Source organism: Coffea arabica, chromosome 8e (genome assembly GCF_036785885.1).
Source record: "Coffea arabica cultivar ET-39 chromosome 8e, Coffea Arabica ET-39 HiFi, whole genome shotgun sequence".
In the NCBI taxonomy this organism is placed as follows: domain Eukaryota; kingdom Viridiplantae; phylum Streptophyta; class Magnoliopsida; order Gentianales; family Rubiaceae; genus Coffea; species Coffea arabica.
In genome coordinates, this window is record NC_092324.1 from 34,423,583 (window position 1) to 34,444,645 (window position 21,063).

General features: G+C 34.5%; 1 protein-coding gene and 1 non-coding gene across 2 annotated transcripts; one reads left to right on the forward strand and one right to left on the reverse strand.

Moving 5' to 3' along the window:
• Nucleotides 1-5,227: 5,227 nt before the first annotated feature.
• LOC140012743 (uncharacterized) lies at nucleotides 5,228-6,557 on the forward strand. Its single transcript, XM_072061037.1, has 3 exons — nucleotides 5,228-5,625; nucleotides 5,717-5,825; nucleotides 6,075-6,557. Exons 1-3 carry the CDS (start codon nucleotides 5,228-5,230, stop codon nucleotides 6,555-6,557), a joined length of 990 nt encoding a protein of 329 aa, XP_071917138.1.
• On the reverse strand, nucleotides 5,363-5,469 carry LOC113705123 (small nucleolar RNA R71). Its single transcript, XR_003451771.1, has one exon. It is a non-coding gene; the product is annotated as a small nucleolar RNA R71 (small nucleolar RNA).
• Nucleotides 6,558-21,063: the final 14,506 nt, after the last annotated feature.

Genomic DNA, 21,063 nt, shown 5'->3' on the forward strand with positions numbered 1-21,063 from the left:
TGTAGGTGAAAATGAAAAAACAAATTAGATTAACAAAGAAAACAATACAACAGTTGTCTAAATTAATAAGAGTATTTAATCCTACAATTCTAAAAAAATTCAACAAAATAGAAAATCAAAGAGCAATAGACAATTAAAACATAAAATATTTTGAACATTTGTTTCCATTTCTCTACTTCTTGAAAACTATTAAGTTATTTTCTATTAATAATGATAGACTGCTTCACCACCAAACATGTAAGCACTAAAAAATTAAACATAAAATAGTAGAGTGGTGATGTGAATAGAATTTATGAGAAAGAAAAAGAAATTTTGGAGAAAGACAAAAAAATAGAGTAGTAGAATAAATGAAATTAATGACAACAAATGTAGGAAATGAAAAAGGTAAACGGGAGATACAATTAAATATACAAATTTATAAATTGTGAAAAATAAAATATATAATGGTATGGGCCTCATAATTTAAATTATTAGTAAATGACTAAATAATTATGGTTGAGGTTTGAAAACTAGTTAACCTAACCAACCTTATACTATTATACATATACAAGTAGGTTCGGATGATCACAATTTTTGAAAATTGAAAAAAATACCCTAATCTGGTTTTTCAAGTAGGCTCGGGTAACCTAACTATTTTAAAAATTATGGGTTGGTTACTCTATTTTTCGATTCGGAACAATTTAGTTTTTTTTAGTTATCCACTTTTTTCAATTTTTTTGAACACCCCTAATCATAGTATCTTGGAGTGTGAATTACTGTGTTTTGATTCTATTTGTTTGCTTCTCATAATTGAGTAGCTCAAATCGTTAGTAATTGGGTATTGTATGAAGCATAGAAAGATAGTGAATAATCTATAAGAATTTACTATTTCTTATGTAAGAGGAGTAATTGGCCACAGATAGAAGGATAACTTGAAATTCTTAGTGCTAAGTGGAATGGTCTTAAAAAGTGTTTCAAAATACTTCTTCATTATAGTTATATTTTGGTGTAAGAAAATAACATTACTCTAAATGTGTAATCACATATGCTAAATCTAATATGAGATAAGTGTGGTAAAAAGATATTAATTACACGACAAATGCGGTGAGGTCATCCACTTGACTTTTCTAATTACTTTGATGGTCATAATGCAGTGCGAGATGCCAATTTTGATTTATAAGAATAAGTTAATTGATTTATTAAATTAATGATAAATTAAAGGTGTTTAATTTATCTAGTTCTTATTAATGGATAATTATAACCTAATGTCACTATGTGTAAAGTCTAATGGGTCACACACATTAAGAACTTCTTTAACTAGGTAAAAGAATTTCAAATTGGAACTTGAAATATAAGTTTTTTTATAACTTATAACTTATAATGTAATTATAAGACAATCAAACTTGAGGTGCTTATGATACCAATAAGGTTAAATCTTACAATATAAGAGTTATATTTAAGGAAGTTAAATCTTATTCAAAAGTAATTTCAAATTTTTCATCAGGATTTGGATAACCTATTTGTCTATAAATATTCCCCGAACTTACGCTAGTAAGAATAATCCACACACATATTGAGTTGAGAAAATTTCAAAAAAGTCCAAGAAAAATAAAAAAGCAAAAATCGGCCCAAAAAGGAGAAAGAAAACTTCCATCCTCTTTCTTTATCTTGCACAATTTTCCTACTCAGTTGAGTTAGGGTTTTTCTACCATATAGTGTATTGTTGCTTTGATAATAGCTAGCACTAATTTAGCAAAGCTAATTCAATCTAAGAGATTTTAGTTAAGAAGGTTTATGTGAATCACCAATAAAGTCTGGACATGCATGCAACTACATGAATCTTTTTGCCATCCTATATGACAAATCTCCAATAAGTTTAAAAAGATCTTCGCAGTTTGCAGTATTCTTGTTAAATCAACTTTTTGTCACATGGAATTAGTTAAAAGATAATCTACTAAAGAAATCAAAATTTTTAAGTTTTTTGTTGTGCATACTCGTGTGATTCCTTACAATGGCATCAGAGCCAAATTTAATTAAACTATGTGATCAATTCATTTAATTGTCATGGATGGTGATAAGATCATAATTGTATGCTGTTCTTGAAGTTGGTTTAAGGTTTTTCATGAATAATGTTGATTGAAAATTTTTCTAGAAGTGTTCTTGAATATTTTCAATGTTTGTAATATGCAAATTTCAATCAAAACAAAATGGTTTCGTGGCTTATTTTATACGATGAGATCACCAAAAGAAAAGAAAGAAATAAGGATTAGAACAGCACAACGAATGAAGAAGAAATCAGCAGGATAGTCATATATATGAATTAAGACATACCAAATTATTTGTTCACATCATGTGATCTTGTAGGCTAAAGAATCTTAGCTTAACTTTTGTCATAAATTAATCTATTAGTCTTGTTTTCTTCTTTATCCATACGTAAGGGTGTTTCATGCATGTAATCTTTTGTTTGATAATTGACTAATCGACAAGAGGGTAGAATGTACCATAAGTATTTGTTGTTGGAAGCTACGTTATCTTAATGCAGTATGTAACAGATATTTTGCTGCAGTTTTTGTTCTTTGTTGCTTCAAATTCCAGCCATTAAATGGTCATGAAGATGAAGGCTTTTAATTGTTAATTGTAGCTGAAAATTTTTTGGGAAAAGAAAAGTTAAGGAACAAGTTAGTTTCCAATGACAAAAAGGTTTAATCATTAATTTCTTTTAGCATTTGGGTTTCTAGATTAACATGAAAAGTTCCTAAATTTCTAATATTATTAGAATAATTTTTTTAAAATTCTAGAAATCCAAATTGGACAGGAAGTTGTCCAATTAAGTTTTGAAACTTTCTAAATTTTAATGAAACTAAATATTAAGAAAGTTAACGAACTTTGAAAACTTTCCAATTTTGATGAGGTTAAATTGGAAGGTATTCGAATACTTTTAGAAACATCCTACTTTAATGAGATCAAATTTAGAAAGTAGGGGCTTCTAGTTGGATTAAAAAAAATCCTAATTTAACTTGGGTTCATAATCGGATTGTGAAAACTTTTTGTTCATGATTTTAACTATTGAAAATTATTCTAATGAGATTAGAAGATATTTTCCAAAAGTTTTAAAACACTTTTTAAGAAAAAATCAGCCAAATATTTTTGCAACGGATCTGTGAACAGATTCTCATTGATCATCTGCGAATCCAGCTTGCGAATCTGAATCTGGCACCTAATTATGTGGTATGGGCAGATTCTAGACACAGATTGTGGATAGAAAGGGTGCCTTAAACACTCGATGTCAATTGATAGGTCGCAATTTTGTCATTTACTTTATAATTAATTCCCTCCTATTATATTAACAAATGTGCATCAATTGGCGGATTCTATTCACTTTTGGCATTTGTGCTGATTGTAGGGAGTTGGAACAAAATGTCATAAAAAGGTGCAAATTCTCACTATAATTGTTGTTTGGCGTGGTCGCATCAACTCAGGCTTTAATGTGTCCAAGAAATTCGAAAAAGATGCGCGATACCTAATTGACAATTGAAAGTGCAACGTGGGGCTGCAAATATCCTAGTAGTTGATCATTTGATTTGAATTAGAAATAGTAATTTAGCAAGAATAGGAAACTTCCCAATTAGCAGATTTCCTTTCTTTTTGGTCATAGCTGAGTAGGGTAGTTAGAAGTCAACGGAGACTAGGATTCTAATTTTTTGGGAAACTTAGCTTTTGGGGAAAAAAGGGAAGGCAGCCGCCACAAGCAAGACAGAGAGGACAACTAGCCTTTGGCTTGTTCTTTTGCTTATTCCATCGTATGCCTGAGGCAAATAAAGAGACAAGAGTCATTCTTTTGACTTTTTCATTTTTCTTATTCTTATTCCATCGGACTTAATTATCTCAATTGAAGAGATGATGTATGCGACAATAATTTTTGCCATTTTACGTGGATTCTCTCAATAGAGATGAACTAAGCTTTTATTTCTAGTCAAGGAACAACAAAAGTTTCGGTTCAACTAAAATTGTGAGATCGAACTGATTTTACTTTTTTCTATTATTTTTTGATATTCGTATATTTCCTGTTTTATATTATTATGGTTGTTGTATTATTCAATTATCTTGGACCCGAATTTTAAATTAATTCAATAACCTAAAACCAATTAGAGTAATTAAATCCGTTATTATTTAATTATTCTAAATTAATGGTAACTGGCATAATTGAATTTGTGTCAGGAAAATATACGGGCTAATTTGAAACAACCCTCGTAGCGTGTTGTTTGGTTAGAGTAGAGTTTCTCTAATTCGTAAGGCAATTGGGAAATTGAACTCTACGGTCGTACTTAGGGTTATTTTGTAATTAGAGTAATAGCTAATGGTCGTACCTTGGTTATTGATAATTAAGAAGAAATTGACTGTCATCGCTTGTTTGGCAGTTATAACTTGTTTATTAGTTTATAAGTGGAATTATTCTTGCATCAATGATCAATTAGGAGAACCACTTTCGAAGTTGTTTCTTGACTAGAGCTTGTCTAATATTATTTGAGTTTTTATAATTTGCCATTTAATTTTATTTAATTGCAATATTCGAGTAGCATAGTTTATTGTTGATTTTTATAAAATCCTTCATATTTTGAACTCTAGAAGAAGCGAATTATCTCCAGTCCCTATGGATTCGACCCTACTCACCGCTATATACAAATTTGTATTTTTCTTGAGTACGAAATTATTATTGCCAATCTCGACAATTTTTTGGCACCATTGCTGGGGATTGGTGTTAGTTAATTAATTTTCTTTTTGAGTGCATTTTATTGTTAATTTTTTGACATTTTTCTGGTTTATGTCTCGCTCTTCACGTACAGGCGAATTGATTTTCGACCCTGAAATAGAGAAGATCGCACGTAGAACAAGGAAAGATACCAGACAACACAGAGAGGAACAATTAGTTACTCAAAGATTTAATCCAGAAGTCAATCTGACAAACTCTTTCGTTGACACCTCGAGTGACTCCGATCAAGAGAACGCTACCATGGCTAATGCACGGTCTTTAAGGGAGTTGGTTGCCCCTGATCTAAATCAGCAACCACTATGCATTACTTTTTCAAATTTAGATAATAATACACCTTTTGACCTAAAATTGGGACTAATTCATCTTTTACCCTCTTTTCATGATCTTCCAGGTGAGAAGCCCCACAAACACTTGCAAAAGTTTGACATATTGTGCACAAGTATGAAACCACCAGGGATTACTGAGTAACATATAAAGATGAGAGTATTCCCCTTTTCTATCAAGGATGCAGCAAAGGACTGGTTGTACTCTCTGCCACCGGATAGTATCACCACTTGGGAGCAGTTGCAAAAGAAATTTTATAAAAAATATTTTTCTACTTCTAAAGCTGCCAGTCTGCGAAAGGAGATATGCGGTATTAAACAGCACTCTGGGGAGTCACTTTATGACTATTGGGAACGATTCAAGAAATTGTGCATTAAATGCCCTGAACACCAGGTAAGTGAGCAGTTGCTGATTCAATACTTCTATGAGGGTTTACTTTTCCGAGATAGAAGTATTATTGATACTGCAAGTGAAGGAGCATTAGTCAATAAAACCCCCAGAGAAGCTTGGGGAACTAATAGAGGGGATGGCCAAGAACTTACAGTAGTTTGGCACACGAGAAGATATCCCGACGCGTAGGGTGAATAAAGTGGAGATCTTATCTATCCAGCGGTAGTTGTCTGAGTTAACATCTTTCGTCAGGCAATTTGCTGTACGACATATACGACAAGTCCGGACATTTGGGATTTGTACTAATGGAGGACACCCCATGGACATGTGCCCAACGCTTCAAAATGAGGATGTTCAGCAGGTAAACTTACTTGATCACGCGCCCACGCCAAGAAGGCAATATGATCCATAAGTTAACACCTACAATCCAAGTTGAAGGGATCATCCGAACTTTAGTTATGGAGGAAATAAACAGCAAAATTTCATGCCAAATAGATAGCAGGGATACCAACAATAGTACCAATCCCGACCACAATCTTCCTCTTCCGATTCGGGACCTTTATTGAAGGAGCTGGTGAAACAATTAGCTATGAACACTACTTAACATCAGCAGAAGATGGACTCTGTCATACAGGAGCTCCAAAATCAAATAAGTCAGCTGGCAATATCGATTAACCGTTCAAAATCACAAGGACAAGAAAAGTTGCTATCTCAACCTGAAGTAAACTCGAAAAATGTAAGCGCCATAACTTTAAGGAGTGGAAGAGAATTGGAGGGACTTGAACTCATGATCCCCAAGGATAAAAATGAAGATCGGATTGAGAAGGAGCTTGCGGAGGAAGGAATGAGAAGCGTAACTCCAAAGGTAATATCTGATTTAATGATTAAAGTTCAATCTAATCCACCACCTTTTCCTAACAGATTGGAGAAGTCGAAAAAGCAAGACAAGGAGAAGGAGATTTTAGAAATATTTCGTAAGGTGGAGATAAACATCCCCTTATTGGATGCAATTAAACAAGTACCGAGATATGCAAAATTTCTCAAGGACTTGTGCATCAACAGAAGAAGGCTAGCGGAGATGAAAGAGTTATAGTGGGGGAGAACGTGTGTTAGTAGTTCTTCAAAGGAAACTCCCATCCAAATGCGGGGACTCAGGTATGTTCACTATCCCCTGTAAGATAGGATGTACTTTTATTAGAAATGTCATATTAGATTTGAGAGTATCAATTAATGTCATGCCAAAATTTATATATGTTTCTCTAAATTTAGGACTGTTGAAAGAAACATGCATTATAATTCAATTGACTGATCGAACAAATGCATACCCAGATGGACTAATAGAAGATGTTTTAGTCAGGGTCAATGAATTGGTTTTCCCTGCTGATTTTTATGTCTTAGATATGGATGATGATTATTTCTCAGATCCATCACCTTTGCTGCTAAGTAGACCCTTTTTAAGTACACCTCAAATGAAAATTGATGTTAATAAGAACGCTCTATCTATGGAGTTCGATGGAAAAATTATTCATTTTAACATATTTGAAACTATGAAGAATCCTTCTACTTCTAGTTCTAATTCGATTTTTGCTATAAGTGTCATTGATCTTGTGGTACAAGAAATTTTTTAAATTGATAGCAGGGATGAGCTGGAAGTGGCTTTAACCAAGTACATTGAGTTATCAATAACTTATGATAGGGAATTAGGCGATAAATTGTAAAATATGATCGGACATTATAATCCTTGGCGACTACAACAATAATGTATAGGTTTGCACCTATTTTTATACTTGAATCTCACCAAAAACTATTATCCTCTATTGTGTAGGCATCGATCGTAGAATTAAAATCCTTACCAGATCACTTGAAGTATGCATACCTTGGTGACCATGAGACTCTCTCGGTGATCATTTCTGCTAAGTTATCGGCAACCCAAGAGGATAAGTTGATTCGAGTTCTTAAAGATCACAAACAAGTGATAGGGTGGATCATTGCGGACATGAAGGGGATCAACCCGTCTATGTGTATGCACAGAATTAGACTCAAAAAAGAGGCTAAACCCATCCGACAAGCTCAAAGAAGGTTGAATCCTCTTATGATGGAGGTAGTGAAAAAAGAAATACTTAAGTTGCTAGATGTAGAAATTATTTATGCTATATTAGATAGCCTATGGGTAAATCCAGTACAGGTAGTGCCGAAGAAAATGAGGGTGACAGTAGAAGCTAATCAAGATGGTGAGTTGGTTTCAGTACGAAACCCACTAGGTGGTGACAGTGCATAGACTATCGCAAGCTCAACGCCGTCACGAAAAAAGATCACTTCCCTCTCCCTTTTATTGATCAAATGATTGAACATTTAGCATGTAGAGCTTACTATTATTTTTTGAATTGTTCCTCAGGTTACTTCCATGTCTGGATTGCACTAGAAGATCAGGAGAAAATCACCTTTACATGCCCGTTCGGAACCTTTGCATACAGACGAATGCCATTCGGATTGTGTAACACCCCTGCCACGTTCCAGAGATGTATGGTAAGTATCTTTTCTGAATATGTAAAAAAAATAATAGAGGTGTTTATGGACGACTTTAGCGTATATGGTGATAGTTTCGATAATTATCTTGATAATTTGAAATTAATTTTAAGAAGGTGTATGAAACTAACTTAGTGCTCAATTGAGAAAAATGTCATTTTATGGTTGAATAGAGCAAGGGGTAGTTTTGGAACATTTAGTGTCATCCAGGGGTATAGAAATTGATAAAGCTAAAATAGATATTGTTTCTGCTTTACCTTACCGCGCAAGTGTTCGGGAAGTACGCTTTTTTCTTAGTCATGCAGGCTTCTACCATAGGTTCATCAAAGATTTCTTAAAAATTGGAGCACCCCTATTCAGATTGTTGCAAAAGGACGTGACGTTTGAGTTTAATGAAGATTGCAAGGAGGCGTTCAACAAATTGAAAGAAATCTTGACTTCATTCCCGATTATTCAATCTTCAGATTGGAATCTCTTATTCAAAATCATGTGTGACGCTAGTGATCATGCAGTAGGAGTAGTGTTGGGACAAAGAGTAGGAAAAACAGCCCACGCCATCTACTATGCATCAAGGGTTTTGAATGGAACTCAATTGAATTACTCCACCACAGATAATGAGCTTTTAACAGTTGTTTTTTGCTTTAAAGAAATTTAGGTTGTATTTATTAAGGGCTAAAGTCATTGTATTCTCTGATCATGCAGCTCTGAGATACCTGAAAACGAAAAAAAATGTGAAGCCGAGGCTAATAAAATGAATATTACTCTTACAAGAATTCGACCTGGAAATCAGGGATAAAAGAGGATCGGAGCTAACCATATGAGCCACATACCAGTTGAAAAGGAGAATGTTCCATTGAGAGATACCTTCCCCAATGAATAATTATTTTTTCTAAATTTTAAATTGCCTTGGTATGTTGATTTAATCAATTACCTAGTAATTGGCAAATTACCTACAGGTTGGCCTAAAGCGATGCGGGACAAGTTAAGAAGCGATGCCAAATACTTCATATGGGATGACCCGTACCTGTGAAAGTATTGTGCGGATCAAATAATGTTAAGGTGTGTATGTGAAAATGAATATCATTCAATCCTAACTTTTTGCCACTCTTTTGCTTGTGGAGGTCACTTTGAACCAAAGAGAACAGCTCGTAAGGTGCTAGAGAGTAGATTCTACTAGCCTTTACTGTTCAAAAATGCCTACATGTTCTATAAGTTGTATGAAAGATGTCAAAAAGTGGGTAACATTTCTCGTCGAGATTAGATGACTCAAACTCCCATATTCTTTGTTGAAATTTTTTATATTGGAGGATCGACTTTATGAGTCCTTTCCCCATGTCGTTTGGCTTCCTTTATATAATATTGGCAGTTGATTATGTTTTCAAATGGGTGAAGTTAAAGCCACCCGTACTAAAGATTCAAGAGTGATTTCAGATTTTGTCAAATCCAATATTTTTGTGTATTTTCAAATACCAAAGGCTATTGTTAGTGACAGGGGGACACACTTCTGCAACAAAATGATAGTGGCATTATTTAGGAAGTATGGTGTCCGTCATAAGATCTCTACGTTATATCATCCGCAAACAAATGGCCAAATCGAGGTTTCAAATAGAGAAATAAAGTCTATCTTGAAGAAAATGGTGCGATCAGATAGGAAGGATTGGAGTTAGAAGTTGAAAGACGTACTCTGGGCCTATCGGACAGCGTATAAGACACATATAGGGATGTCTCCCTATAGATTAGTGTTTGGGAAGCCATGCCACCTGCCAGTGAAATTCGAACACAGGGCGTTTTGGGCAATAAAGCAATGCAATCTGGATCTAGTAGAGGTCGGTGTTCATCGGAAATTGGAGTTACAGAAGCTAGAAGAAATTAGGAGCGAAGTCTATAAGAATGCGCCGATCGATAAGGAGAAAAATAAATCTTTTCATGATCAGCAAATTTCTAGAAAGACTTTTGTCATTGGTCAAAAAGTTCTTCTCTACCAATCGCAGCTCAAGTTATTTCCAAGTAAATTGCGTTTTCGGTAAATTGGTCCTTTTATTGTTACTAATATTTTTCATTATGGTGCAATAGAAATATAAAGTTTAAAGACTGAGAAAAAATTCGTTTTCAATGGACATTGTCTTAAACACTATTATGAAGGATTGCTAGTGGAAGAGGTAGAGATGCTGCACCTCGAAGATCCGTCTCACAAACGTTAAGCGTGATTAACTATGTCTGGCAAAAAACGTTAAAGAAAGGTACTTATTGGGAGACAACCCAATTTATTTTTAGTTGTTTGTTAAATTCTATTTGATAGTTTCAATATGTTTTCTTAGAGTTTGCGCAAATTTTTGGTTTAATTTTTCGTTTTTGATGATTGGTAGATGTTCCTTCGATATGACGCACTCGCATCAATAGGGCGCGTGGTAATGTGCAATTCCCAAACTCTTCATTAGAAAGGTAATCACCCTCATGACGTGCCCATGTCAAGTTGTCTGAAGAGCTCTTTCTTCGATCCTGGAGCAGATTGACCGATATGACGCACCCGTTTCAATAGGGTGTGTGGTAATGAGCAATTCTCAAATTCTCCATCAGAAGGATTTTTGCCCTTATGACACGCGTTCAGGTCAACGGGGCACGTAGTAACTTTTTATTCAACAACTCTTCATTAGAAGAGTTCTTGCCCTTATGACGTGCCCACGTCATGTTCAAGGGAGAGGTATATACATATATAAAAAAATTAAAAAATAAATTTTCGTTTAAAATTTTAAAGCTAAAATTTAAAAAAACAACGAAACCCATTTCTTTTTTCTTTTTTCTTTCTTTCTCTTTTCTTCCTTTTTTCCCTCCTTGTTCCCCTGGTTCCTTTTTGGCCAAAACTTCAATTGCTACCGCATCTCCCTCAAGTCGCGCTGCCTTAACGTTCGCCACAGCCGCCGTCGCTCCATGATTCACAACCACCGCCATCACCTTGACCGTCTCTCTCTTTCCTTTGCACTCCGCCAAAACACCGCTGCCATTGTCGCGCTTCACGCGACTCACGTCGCCAGCACCGCCCATCTCTCCTCCCTCCCAACCTCCGTTGCGCGCTGCCATCCACTGCTGTCGGTTGCCACACGTGCCACATCGATCTCCTACGCCGCACGCACACCACCTTCGCCATCCCTCTCTTCCCTTCGCACACTCTATCCCGCGCGCCCCTGCCACTCTTCGCCGCCACTGCTTTCACCAAAGAAGCCACCACAGCCGTGCACCTCTCTCTCTCTCTCTCTCACACACTCTCTCTCCGTTATAACTTGCCGCCGCTGTCACTTGGACTGAGACGCACGTCGGTGCCCCAATTCCTCTTCCGGTCCGTCACTGCCGTTCGTCGCCGTTGTAGTTGCTACCCACCATCCACGGGCTTCTACTCGCTATCTCTAATCGTTGCCTGTGTCCAACAGGCGTATTTGAATTCCCCAATTGCTCGGCTGATTTTTTCGAGTAAATTACTCATTTTTGGAGTACTATTTCTAGACTACATTGCTAGACTCAATTGGGAATTCTTTGATTGGATTATACTGATTCTGGAAGTCATTTGACTGTTGATTTGAACTGTTGCATTGTTTGGGGATTTGCTGATATTGTGGTTGGGTAAATTGTGCATTTAATTATTCAATTGAGGGACAACGATGCTTATTGAATTTATTGCTGTATTGGATATAGTTGCTACTTCTGTTTTACTTGATTCATATATTTGGTGGAAATTCTGTTTCTTTTGTTGCATGGGTTGATTCATAGAGACAATGATTAAGTAAAAGTCCACCTTCAAATCTAGAACTCCTAGACCTCAACCTATTACACCCCCACCCACAACTCCTGTGAATGAACCTACCAACCAACCGTCTTCTTCGAGTATCCAAACACGTCTAGGTAGGGGTAAAGGTGTTCATGTTGCTACACCTTCTCACTTTGGGGGTCATTTAAACTTCACTAAGGCCGCCAATAAGCAGCGATATGCTATGTGCTATGAGCGATGCATTATCCGCTGCAAATGTCTTGATAAACTTACCATGGGTGTCTTGGGTATACGGAAAGAGGTTGAGTAGATGTTTACAGCTATTGGTTGGAATCCTTATACCAAAATTTTTTGTCCTGCATTTGTTGAACTGGTTAGAGAATTCTATTCCATATTTGAGTTTGACTTGCCTACGGGATATACAGTTGATACCCCAACTGTGATTTGATTTTGTCTGATGGGTCAAGAATTCAATTTCTCCATTATCCAGTTTAATTTGGCATTTGAATTTATTGATCGAGAATATACTGAGACTAGGGAGTACACTGAGAGTGCCTGTGATTGTATAGAACCATTTTTCTCTCACTATCCTGATATTTGGAAGGAAAAGTCTATTGATGGGGACCATTACGATCCTTCTACATCCAGGAGTTTTTATCTTAAGGACCCCAATTCTCATTTTGTTCAGAGATTCTTAGTCTACAATTACTCGAGTCACAAGGATAGCTCCGGTATACTTTCTAAACTCGAGTTCTTCTTTATCTAGTGTATGAAACAGAATATTAAGGTGAATTTGGGTTGTTGGCTCGCATTCCAGTTTAAGACTGTCTTGGCCAAGAAATACAAACCGTTGATACTTGGGTCATATATCACACACCTAACAATCCAGTTAGAGGTTCTTAATCTTCAGAATCACGATCTCTATTTGGCTTTTGACATAGAATTTTTGGATAAAGATTGTCTAAACAAAATGGGAGTTATCGAGCGTGTTAATGATAAATTCCGTTTTACATTTCTAGGACCCATTCGAGCACCTAGCCGACGGCCCTCTACTCGAGCGGGTTCCTCTTCTGCTCCTGGATCGGTCAATGACGCAGCTGGACCTTCTTCTTCTGTGCCTCCTCCACAGCTGGCCTTTGATGCTGAGTGGTGACACTTTCTGGTATAGGTTCACCATATGGATGAGCGGGTGATGAATATTGTCGATCAGGTAAAACAGATGTCTCAGAATTTGGTAGCCTACTTCCACCATGTTAGCTTTACACCCCTGTTCCCACCTATTCCATAGCCGCTCGAGACCCTCCACCGCGTATTCAGGGAAGTTTCATTGTCCTGGTTGCTTTCTTTGCTTTATGATCTTCATTAAGGATAATGTAGGATTTAGGTGTGGGGGGAGAGCTGTGATATAACATTATTGTTCTTTTGAGATATTTTTTCCTGTACTTCTTGTTATTTGTTATGTTTTTCTTTTGTTTTCTTTTTGCTTGTATTAGTGATTAGCATTTCTATGACTACCAAGGATTGATGATAGTAGGTTGATTCTAATTTTTCTATTGTCAAGTCTTAGTAATAAAAGTGTATCAAGTAATTCGATTAAGCTCAGAAATATCTCTTTGGTGAATATCAATGATTTTGTGATGCTTACAATTTTTTGTTAACTTTTCTAGGTATAGGGAATATCTATTTGGCATTTCTTTCATGTAAATTGGTCAAATTATTAATCTTAGTTCTCCATGTTTGAGGAAATGAGGCTAGCTGCTGTTATTTTATGTGATATCTTGAGTTATTTTGTTGCCTGATTGTGAATAAATTCGACTATACTCTGCTAGTTATTACTACTAAGTAACCGGAAATCTTCAACAAAAGTGTCAATTCTCACATCAAAAAGTAGTGATATCTATGAGTACGTGGTCTTATAACGATGAGAGTTGAGTAACCGGACTCCTTTATCTGACAAATGTTGGAGTTTGCGTCAAAAGATTTTAATGGTTAGAGACTAAGCCTATTATTATTACTAATTGAAAGAAAAAGAAAAAAAAGAAGAAGAGAAAACAAAAGAGAGATAAAAAAAAGTGTGAAAGCTGTGTAAGTGTATGATTAACGTTAGCCTACCGATCTATGGATTTAATGTTGAGATTTTGATCAATAATTGGACCGTTTGCTGATAAATGCTGATCAATCATTCCTTTTTCTGAGAATAGTAGCCATAAATTGGAGGAGTCCGTTGTTTAGAAGCTAATCAAGGTGATGTTTCTTGGATCTCGACCATTGATGCATGATGTGTGTTTTCTCAATATCTTGACAATAGGTAGATGAAGTGATAGCTATTGTCGGGAATTGGTGTTGGTTTGTTGTTCTTATGCTTGAGGACAAGTATGGTCTAAGTGTGGGGGGAATTGATAGGTCGTAATTTTTTATTTATTTTATAATTAATTCCCTCATATTATCTTAACAAATGTGCATCAATTGACGGATTCTATTCACGTTTAGCATTTGTGGTGATCGCAGGGAGTTGGAACAAAATATCGTAAAAAGATGCAAATTTCTCACTACAATTGCTGTTTGGCGTGGTCGCGTCAACTCAAGCCTTAACGTGTCCAAGAAATTTGAAAAAGACGTGCAATACCTAACTGCCAATTGGAAGTGCAACATGGGGCCGCAAATATCCCATTAGTTGATTATTTGATTTGAATTGGAAATAGTAGTTTAGCAAGAATAGGAAACTTCCCAATTAGCAGATTTCCTTTCTTTTTGGTCATAGCTAAGTAGGGTAGTTAGAAGTCAACAGAGACTAGGACTCTAAATTTTTGGGGAACTTAGCTTTTGGGGAAAAAAAGGAAGGCAACCTCCACAAGCAAGACAGAGAGGACAACTAACCTTTGGCTTGTTCTTTTGCTTAATCCATTGTATGCCTAAGGCGAATAAAGAGACAAGAGTCATTCTTTTGACTTTTTCATTTTTCTTATTCTTATTCCATCGGACTTAATTATCTCAATTGAAGAGACGATGTATGCGACACTAATTTCTGCCGTTTTACGTGGATTCTCTCAATAGAGATGAACTAAGCTTTTATTTCTAGTCAAGGAACAACGGAGGACTTAGTTCAACTAAAATTGTAAGATCGAACTGATTTTACTTTTTCCTATTATTTTCTGGTATTCATATATTTCCTGTTTTATATTATTATGGTTGTTGTATTATTCAATTATCTTGGGCCCGGATTTTAGATTAATTCGATAACCTAAAACCAATTTGAGTAATTAAATCTGTAATTGTTTAATTATTCTAAATTAGTGGTAACTGGCATGATTGGGTTTGTATCAGGAAAATATACGGGCTAATTTGAAACAGCTTTCGTAGCATGTTGTTTGGTTAAAACAGGGTTTCTCTAATTCGTAAGGCAATTGAAAAATTGAATTCTACGGTCATATTTAGGGTTATTTCGCAATTAGGGCAATAACTAACAATCATACCTTGGCTATCGATAATTAAGGAGAAATTGACTATCATCGCTTGTTTGGCAGTTATAACTTGTTTATCAGTTTATAAGTGGAACTATTCTTGCATCGATGATCAATTAGGAGAACCATTTCCGAAACTGCTTCTTGACTTGAGCTTGTCTAATATTATTTGATTATTTATAATTTGTCATTTAATTTTATTTAATTGCAATATTCGAGTAGCATAGTTTATTGTTGCTTTTTATAAAATCCCTCATATCTTGAACTCTAGAAAAAATGAATTACCCCCAATTCCTGTGGATTCGACCATGCTCATTGCTATATGCAAAATTGTATTTTTCTTGAATAGGTAATTATTATTACACATGTTCGACAACCTGTCATCAATCCATGTCCGAGTCCAGTAGGAGCCGTCCGTGGATTAGGATCTGCACATGGATTATCTCCACCCTGGCACAGACCCAGATTAGAAAACTATTTTTCTCCTTAAACTTAAATTTTAAGAATTGAAACTTTAAATGATTTAAAGTGTGAACATATGATGACTCATTATTAGAATTAAATAAATATTTTATTATATTTTTATTTAATATTGTAATACATAAATGCATGATGGATAATTATGGATTTATGCAATGTGATTGTGAATTGTTGAATGTATGAATTGCTTTTGATTTTGGTTTTGTATTTTTGAAATAGGGCCTCTGTATCCTGCTTTTCTCTAAAGGTTCTGTACGTAAATTCTCTTCTCATCTCACTATCCTTGAATGTAATTCAAGGTTTCTTTGGATATATGCATTATACTTTATTAGGGACAAAGAGATGGTGAGAATTTAAAAATATTTATATTAGACTTACTTTTGTGATATACAAAGGAGATAGAGATGGCACCAATTCTACCATGGTTAATATACAAAAAGTGTACAAAAGTATAGAGATGTTTCTTCTCCCTCAGATTGACCATCACGTTTCCTTTTGGGTCAAGGAAACTAGTTTAGGGAAAAGTCCATAATCATTTATATTTACTTATAATATTTTATTTATTTATGTTGATGAATGGATACACATGCTACCTATATATACTTGATGAGACCAACTTTAAATTACAATTGTCTAAATTGCTCTAATCAATATTAAGTCAAGACATAAGTTTTCTTCCATTATTATAGTTTAAAACATGAATTCTTGTTCTTTGTTACTTTGTTCATCTCAATAAAGGGTACTCTATCAATGGTATTTTTTATTATGAGATGAGATATTGGAATTATGGATTAGATTTAATTATAATCTCTAAATACATAAACCGCTGAAGGGTTGGGAATAATAAATTTTGCTGCTTACTTTGTAATTTGAATGTTTATTTTGTCCTCCTTTGTTTGTTTACCTACCATGGACCTCATTGTGGGGTCAGGTGCCTTTGGTTTTCTCCGTTGCAATTCTCAATTTTGGTTCCTATTTCCAATCTTATTCTTTTTCCGCTGGTTTAATGGTTGTTTCTTGACGCATTTTACCCTTTTTTGTCATTTGCCAATAATATCTTCTTATGTTTCGCTAGGTTCTTTTGCAGGTTGTTGCAATGATGGAGTTGCAATTATTAGAGATTTACTTTTCCTTGCTATATATTTTCCTATCAAATCTACATTTAATGCTTGCACGTGTTTGGTTCAACCAAAACACATGCTCTTTATATAGTTAAAGATTACCTATCAAATCTACATTTAATGGTTGCATGTCCTTAACTCAATCATTATTTTACTATATACTACCTTTATTGACCTTTTCACCGTTATATTTTTGCTTTGACTTTTCTTAATAGTGGGATTGCAACTATTATATTCGTTTTGGATTATTACTTTATGCAGTTAGACGTTTCTCTTTTCTTTTAAGCCTTCATTTTGTGCCATTTTTTTGTCCTCTCTGTTTCGCTTTGTCTACTTTGCGCTCACTTGGGTAAGACATTTCCCTGCCTTTAAATGCTCTTATTCTCCTTCTTCCTTTCGTCTTTAATCATATCAAGTTATAATTGTTTTTGATATTCTGGTGTTCATGATTCATCTTCTTTTCTTACTACATTCCTCGGTGTTGTTCAACTCCAACTATACAGTGAATGCACCTGTATTTATTGCTCATATTCTTGCTCTTAATGGATCTGTTTTTATCTACTTTCTGCTCTTATGATTGAAGTTATATATTCCAACTTGATACAAGTTTCAAACTCGATACAACTTGATACAAGTTTCGAACTATCTAGAATGATCAAATTTGTTGAAGATCATAACCCACAACATGACTCAATGCAATGTATTTTACATATAAGCTACATGGTATTCAGAGTGGCAGTTTATAGTTCGCACAACTATTTGATCAATTATGAATGGAATATACTGTAAAACGATGAAGAACTGTCTCTTGAATGTGGTATTACCTTTAACGCATGTACTTTGCTTGCTAATTACATTGAGCAACCATTTATCCATCATCATCTATCTAAACAAAGTTTCATGATCTTCAAAGTATTACTCACAGAAACAGAAAAGCTGATGACACACTTCTCATTTTTTGTCATCCTCACATGTGACGACCTTGAAAATCTGGTAAATTTACTCCATCATACACATGAATTTAGCTACATCATCACACATTAATTCTTATGTTAATACATATTATTATTTTAGATGTTTCCAGGAGATATACATTGCTGCATAGAAAAAAAACGTCAATAACACTATAAATTGCTACAACAGATCAAAAGCATGGACTCTTCTCATTGAGGAAAACTACATAACAACCAATTGGTTAACTTTTGCTCAAAGACACTCATTGCATGAAGGGAATATCCTTCTCTTCACATTACTTCAACGAAATGACTATGATATTCAGATTTTTAGTTGAGATTTCATTCAAGAAACCTAACACTACTTTGTTTATCAAGGAACTGGCTATAATATTCAAGAAAATAATAGCCTTCTATTTATCATTCCTTTTACTTTGTTTTATATTCCTCATTACTCAATAACATTATAATGACCATTACTTCTATCCCAAAATGCAATATTTGATTGCATGAAAGCAATTTTTAATTAATATTATTCTTTCATCTATTAGTTCCATACACAAATTTAAATAATTTTAACATACTCTTTCTAAAAACTCTTATAAAATTAATATGGATATCATGCATGGAATTCAAAAGCAATTACTAATAAACAACCATATCACAACCAAAAACACACAAAAAAATTACAATATGGGCACCTCACGATGGCTGCAGGGTCCAATGCCTAATATATAATTTGTTAGTCCTAATCAAGGTGATATGCTATAGAGGCACAAGTTGAGAAACACATATGATGTGGTTTATCAAGAGTTGATTACTCAATTGTGTATATGTTACAATAGTTATAATTGGTAATAAGTATTTATTTGTAAAATTACTTTTGGCTTGTTTGCCTTAGTGAAGATCAAAGTAACCAAAATGAGATTCTAGCCTACTAGAAATCTTTGAATTCTCGAATCTATACAAGAAGGTTGTTGATTTAAATAAAATATTGAGAACAAAACCAAACTTAATTTTTATGCCATTTTTACTTGGTTTTATTATTCATGAATAGTAATTCTCATTTATCTTTTACTACTTGCTATAAAAATTATAAATAATAATGCATTATTCTCAACATGCTTAATATTTTCGACTTCTTGGATTGGTAAAGAACATCGAAAAAGTTCTCAAGCTAATTTGGCTTAATGCTTTTAAAATCTTGCTACTTTGAATCATGGAAGATAAAATGAAATTATTAGCAAAATACTTATAATAAGTATAAAGGAAAATATGATAGAGTATCTGTGACGGCCCCACCTCCTCCTAGGGCATATACCCTAGAAGTTAGACGGCTTCACCTTCTCCTAGGGCATACCACTTTTATATCTCAAGATATGAAATTTGACAATGATGTTCAAAGTGATAGCATAAATTTGTGGTACACTTTATGCCCCTTTGGGGGTGGTAATTTGAAAACAAATTCTTCACGAGAAATTTAGTACTTTACTTAACTAAAGGTTCGACTGCTACAAGTAATGCAATTATACAAATTGTACCACTCGATTTATGATACTTTGAAAAGAAGAATTAAACTAGCTTGATGAGTTGTTGAGGAAAATTACAGCAAATGTGGGAGCCAATTAGACGAAATTATGAGGTACTCACCTTAGTTCATGTTGCACAGAATGTATACTAAGTGACTAATGTTTAAGCAAGTGAAAGATGGAATTTGTTGGAGATTTATAAACATTTGAGCTGAAATTCTTGCTTTGGCTACCGAATGAGGGAAGAAATGAAACTCTCATGAAATTTTGGAAATTTAGGTTAATTGGTTGTGAATTTATGGGGACTATCTTATAGCAACTTGGAACTATTTTGATGAGTATTTTAAGGAATTTAAAACTAAAAAACTAATAAATTTAACGAGACTTAAACTACAGGTAAACTAGCCTTTGATTTAACTTTAAAAGGAATGAATGATAAGGTCAATAAGTCAAGAAATGAAATGTAGAATAAATATTGAATATATTATATTTTATATTTTAAGGTCAAACTTGATTTTAATAGTTCAAATGGGTAATAAATAATAAATGAATATCTATAAATTGTATATTTACTTTGGACTTATATACTTATCTCAGGGAATAGTTGTGAGGTAGGAAACAAACTCGAGGCTCAAGAGTAATTTATTTGGATATTTGGTGAGTGTTTCTGAATTTATGTGTTTAACTGTTTATGTTTATTTAAGTAAAATTATGTGATAAATATGCTTATTATGAAATATTGCTAAGTGATTCATTGTAAAGTGTATCTCAATTATCCTTCGCCTTCTAAGTCGAGGGTGTACTATATCGCACTCGATTTAGTTGAGTTTGAAGGTTGATAATTGGCTAAATGTTACTGTAAGTGTGCATGAATGTAAACTGTATGTGTACTTTACCGCATCGACTGAACTGGGCCCCAAAACCCTCTGTTCAACGGACTATTCGAGCCAGCAAAGGGCTTGATCGGATAGGACGGAAGTTTTGGGTAACTGTTTCGGTATACTCGAGTATTACCTTGAAGTTTGGAGATTATTGAACTGATTACTGAATGTAGGGGATTGTTTATTGTTTTGGAGGATATAAGGAGGTGAATTGGCGGAGTGTGCAATAATATTGAAATGAATGTACAATGACACTGAAATGAGTGTGCAATGATATTGAAATGACACTAAATTACTGAACGGAACTAAGTGCTACGTCTAGAACGGACGGGAGCCACCTCTAGAGTCCGTATCAATACCGTATCCTTTGAGGTGATTGATTACTTTTATTAAATTTGATATCCTGAACTGTTAAGTTTGGTGAATGTTTTATATTGCTAATTGGTTGTTGTATCCTTTTGAAAGTGACTATACAGTGAAATGTGCATTACTTGTTTAATTTTATTGGTTAAGTGTTTATTGAATATTACTTATTCGGCAAACCTCACTGAGCTTTAACTCAACCTTGTAGTTTGTTTTCCTTATAGGATTGGTGGTCGAGAAACGAACAAGGCAGCTTAGGGAGTTAACATGAAATCTTTTGTGATTATAAATTATCTAGTATCATGTCACGGCTGAAGTTTTGTATTAAACTTGGCATTGTAAAAGATTTGAATGTGTGGTCTTAGTATACCTCAATGTTATCTCTGAAGTTAATATAAGATTAATGAGAGTTTATCAAATGTGTGACGCCCTCACTTCTCCCAAGGAAGAACCTAAGGGTATCGGCGGGATGCCTGCCCAACTCTCGCCAGGACTCGGTACAATCCATAATTTAAAAACTCGTAA